Source organism: Onychomys torridus, chromosome 1, assembly GCF_903995425.1.
Source record: "Onychomys torridus chromosome 1, mOncTor1.1, whole genome shotgun sequence".
Classification (NCBI taxonomy): Eukaryota; Metazoa; Chordata; class Mammalia; order Rodentia; family Cricetidae; genus Onychomys; species Onychomys torridus.
Window position 1 is genome coordinate 85,305,917 of NC_050443.1, and position 4,395 is coordinate 85,310,311.

Below are 4,395 nucleotides of genomic sequence, written 5' to 3' on the forward strand. Positions count from 1 at the left end.
CCTAGTCCACAGCTCTTGCCTGGTAGTCTTTGCATACCGCTACCATCCCTGGTTCCTAGTTTCGTCCTCTTAGTCCTTCAGGCATAAAGTTCATTACAAACTTGACATTTATCATTATTTCTTATTGGTTTCAAATCTCTGTATTCACTATTTATGGGGGCTTCTCCTGATGTATATGATATTTCTGTCTCTAAAAAGAATGTAAAAGAATGTGGACTATCAAAAGAGCTTCTTACTACTCCATTGTTCTGGTCTGTTCATCACCCACCCCTGACACAGCTACATATGAACACACACACAAGTAATGCATAGATCATGGTGAGGTGCTAAACAATATTTTCAAATTTTTATCTTACAATGTAAAGAAATTAAGAAGTGACAAAAGAAAAGCTGCATTAGGATCTGAGATAGACAACATATGCCATAGTTTTAAAGATATCTTTTTGTCTTAGGAGATTTTCTAATTCTTAGAAAAGACCTCTGGGTCATGATATTAGGGTAATACAGAGAGTTCAAGATTGTCACAAACCAATCAGAGGGCATCACTGCCAAAAGAGCACATTGTATATCCACAAAAAAAAAAAAAAGAAAAAAGAAAAAAGAAAATACAGATGCTCAGAAGCTCCTTATTAAAGGATCTATCAGAAGGAAGCATATCTTCCTTCCTATTGCTCCATATACTATTTCCTTCTCCTTCCACAAAGAAAGTATGGGATAAAGGTTAAAGTGTGTATCCATTAAAAAGGCGAAGGCTCAATGGTGAGCATCTTCCCATAGCTTACATTTGTAAGGAAGACTATCTAGCATGTGTTATATGTAGGAAGTGAAGAGAAACTGAGTCAGTGGGTGACTCTAAGCCTGCCTGAGAAGTTTTTCATGGCTACTTTCCACAGAGCTCCCTTCACATCTTTGTTCCTCAGGCTGTATATGAGGGGATTAAGCATAGGTGTCACCATTGCATAGAAAACAGACACCAGTTTCTCCTGTTCTTTGGAAGACTTTGGTGTCATGTAAGTGATAATTGCTGACCCATAAAAAAGGATAACAACTATGAGGTGGGAGCCACAGGTAGAAAATGCCTTGAGTCTCCCTGCAGCTGACTTCATCTTGACCACAGTCACTATGATGTGGCCATAGGATACCAGAATTAGGGAAACAGGTATGAGGAGAATCACAACCCCCATGAGGAAAATGGCCATCTCTGAAGAGTGAGTGTCTGTAGATGCCAGAATCAACAGTGCAGGGGCCTCACAAAAGAAATGAGCAATACTGTGGCTGCCTTGATAAGGAAGCCTTAGTGTGAACGTACTGTCCACCACAGACACTAAAATGCCACTCGTCCATGATGCTGTAGCCAGCTGGATACACACTCTCCATGTCATGACGCTGGGGTAATGCAGAGGGTTGCAGATAGCCACATATCGATCATAGGACATCACAGCCAAAAGGGCACATTGTGTACACCCAAAAATGAGAAAGAGCAGAAGCTGAGCTGCACAGCGTCTGAATGAAATGACCTTCTTCCTTGAAAGGAGATGGATGAGGGCCTGAGGAACAATGTTGGTGGAAAAACAGAAGTCAGCCAGTGACAAGTTACACAGAAAAAAATACATGGGTGTGTGAAGCCGAGAGTCAACCCAAACAAGGAACATAAGAAGTAGGTTTCCAAGCACAGTGACCAAATAGACAGCCAGGAATAAGATAAATAACAGCTTCTGGGTTTGTGGGTCATCAGAGAGTCCCAGGAGGAGAAATTCGGTCACCTGTGTCTGATTTGTCTGTCTCATAGTTCATCTCCTTTTTCAGCAAGAAGTCTCTATGAACACAAGTGTATGTCATATAAAATTATTTGCTTCAGAGTTGAGAAGTATCCCCAATCACTGGGAAACATTTCAAAACTTCCCTTTGCTGGTTCTTCAGAAGATTTTCATGCTGTAGCACTTTGAACATGTTCAATGCCTTTACAGCAATGCTTTGTGAGATGAAACATTTGTTGTTGGTATCATCTGGTAAGTGGGGAATAGGTGAGAAGAATCATCTATTTTATCCTGGAAATCAGATTTCTAATGACACAATGATGAATCAGATTGCATTCATCTGCAAAGCTATAATATGAGGTTTTAGTGTATTATCAACAAACTCCTCCTGGCTTGTGCTGTTATCAAATTCCACCCATTTTATGATTGTGGTGAATTTTTGAAAGATATTTAAGACATGTTGTCTTTTCCCCTGAAAGGACAGTCACAAAGGTGTAAAGATTCAAAAAGAGCCAAAATACCTTCTTGAACTCACTACTTTCTTAAATAGAGAAAATAACCTGTCTTGAAGGAAGATAACACCTCAAAGTGTAAATCCAGTTGACAACCTTTGGCAATCCTGTCCACAGCATCAGCTGTAGCTCTACAAGTATTACATGAACTTCCCAGACAGTGGACACATCATGGTCACAACAGAACTTCCATTTAAGCCATCGGCTCAGCTGGTTTCCTGGTCTGTTCAAACAGAACTAACTCCCTGCATGAGCCATCCATCTTTCACTTCCTCCCATTACCTGCCATGCACCCTCCCAAAGACCAGAAAATGATGTCACTTTTACCAGCTCTTTTAGAAGACGTCGAGCAGTACATTGTTCAGTCTGTGATCATTAAGTAAATAAAGATACCTTATTTATACTTAAGCAGAGTTTTTGGAAGGTGTGCAAATATTCTTAAAAAAGATTGAATAATAATCAATTTCCTAGTGCTTTTTCAAAAATAAAGGAAATTTAAAGCATAAAGTTTAAGGTCCAATGAAGGGATTGACCTATCTCATCCTTTATCTGGATATGTGTTTCAAAATAGTGTTTGAAAATGCACAAAAATAAATGTGTAAATAATTTCTGAGGAAAGCAGTTATATTAAAATACAGTTATCAAGATAGTTTTAGAAAACAGATCCACAAACAACATATGAGCTTTATTAGCATGATAATAAATGTGGTGTGTCTTTATCAGCACATTAATTGTTATTTATAATGGTGGGTCCAGAACAACTTTATTTCAAAATAAATATATCTTTAAATATTTAGAGATATCTTCAACAAGTACATGTAATATAAAAATACTTCTGACTTCCACTGCTAGAAAAATCAAATATTTTAATACGAGTTTAAGTTGGTTCCTGAATTTAGAAGATGTCAAATTCTGTTAGCGAGTAGTAAAATAAAGATACAGATTTCACATCCAGATTAAAGAATACATTTCAGTCCAGATTGAGGACTACTGTATGCATTTCCCTTTAAAATATGAAAAAGACAAAAGCACATCCCACATGATCCACTAACAGGCTATTAGCATCTGGATGGAGTTGTGAGTCTAAGAGACACAATGTTTCAACTCATCACAGGCTCTAAGAAGAAAGTGGGGACAGCCATGAGGAGGAACGTTCCACTGCACTGTGTTTAACTAATTGGTCCTTTAGTTGCTTGTTCACATGTACACAGACATTCTTAGCAAAACAAGATGGTACAAATCATGCACCACTCTTTTCGATATTTTTATTGTCACAGTGAAAAAATGTCTAACAAGGTCAACTTATAGAAGGAAGGGTCTGCTTTGACTCACAGTGTGAGTGTTCCATCCATCATGGTGAGGAAGTTGTGAAAGCAGAAATGGGAGGTTATTGGTCACATTACATCCATAGTTAAGAAGCAGGGGATGAAATAAATGTTGGCACATAGCTTATTCTCCCTATTTATTCTGTCCTGGATCTCGACCCACAAAAGGCACTGCACACTATCAGGGTGGGCCTTCTCTCCTCAGTTAAACTTTTCTGGAAATACCCACACGGATGTACACATAGAGATGTGTTTCTATGGTGATTTCTAAAACCCTAAAAGTAACCATTGTTAAGTACCTATATGACAAAAGCCCAACTTATAATCATATCACATTTATCCACAGCAATTTACTCTTAGAATTTTCGTCACAATATCTTTCCATATTCTCTATTCTAAAACCCCCAGTCAAAATATATATATACACAAATATACCTACTCACAAATACCTACTATCAGAAATACAAATATGACTACAGCATTATCTAATTACTTGCATAGTAGGCCCTAAATTATATTTGAAAACTTTTGTCTTTCTGTGTGACTATAGCAGACCTACGACAGTGACCACATGAATATCACCTTTATTCACATTAAATATGATTAACTATGGTACATAATAAGAATCTACAATGTTCTTGTATTGATTTAACCTGAGTGAAAATATCTGGAGACAGGTGACTGTGAGTTCAAGACTAATGTGACTATGACTGGTAATATGGTAGGGCTCTCACTATCTCTGGGATGGCATTATAAGGTGATAGTCCCAACCTCCCTTATTATCTTTAAAAAAAATTCCCA

The 4,395-nt window shown here is 37.7% G+C and overlaps 1 protein-coding gene across 1 annotated transcript; it reads right to left on the reverse strand.

The window, feature by feature from the left end:
• Positions 1 to 754: 754 nt before the first annotated feature.
• Positions 755 to 1,861, reverse strand: LOC118574262 (olfactory receptor 2D2). The gene has a single exon (XM_036175077.1). The coding sequence runs from the start codon at positions 1,785 to 1,787 to the stop codon at positions 840 to 842; it is 948 nt and encodes a 315-aa protein (XP_036030970.1). The 5' UTR covers positions 1,788 to 1,861; the 3' UTR covers positions 755 to 839.
• Positions 1,862 to 4,395: the final 2,534 nt, after the last annotated feature.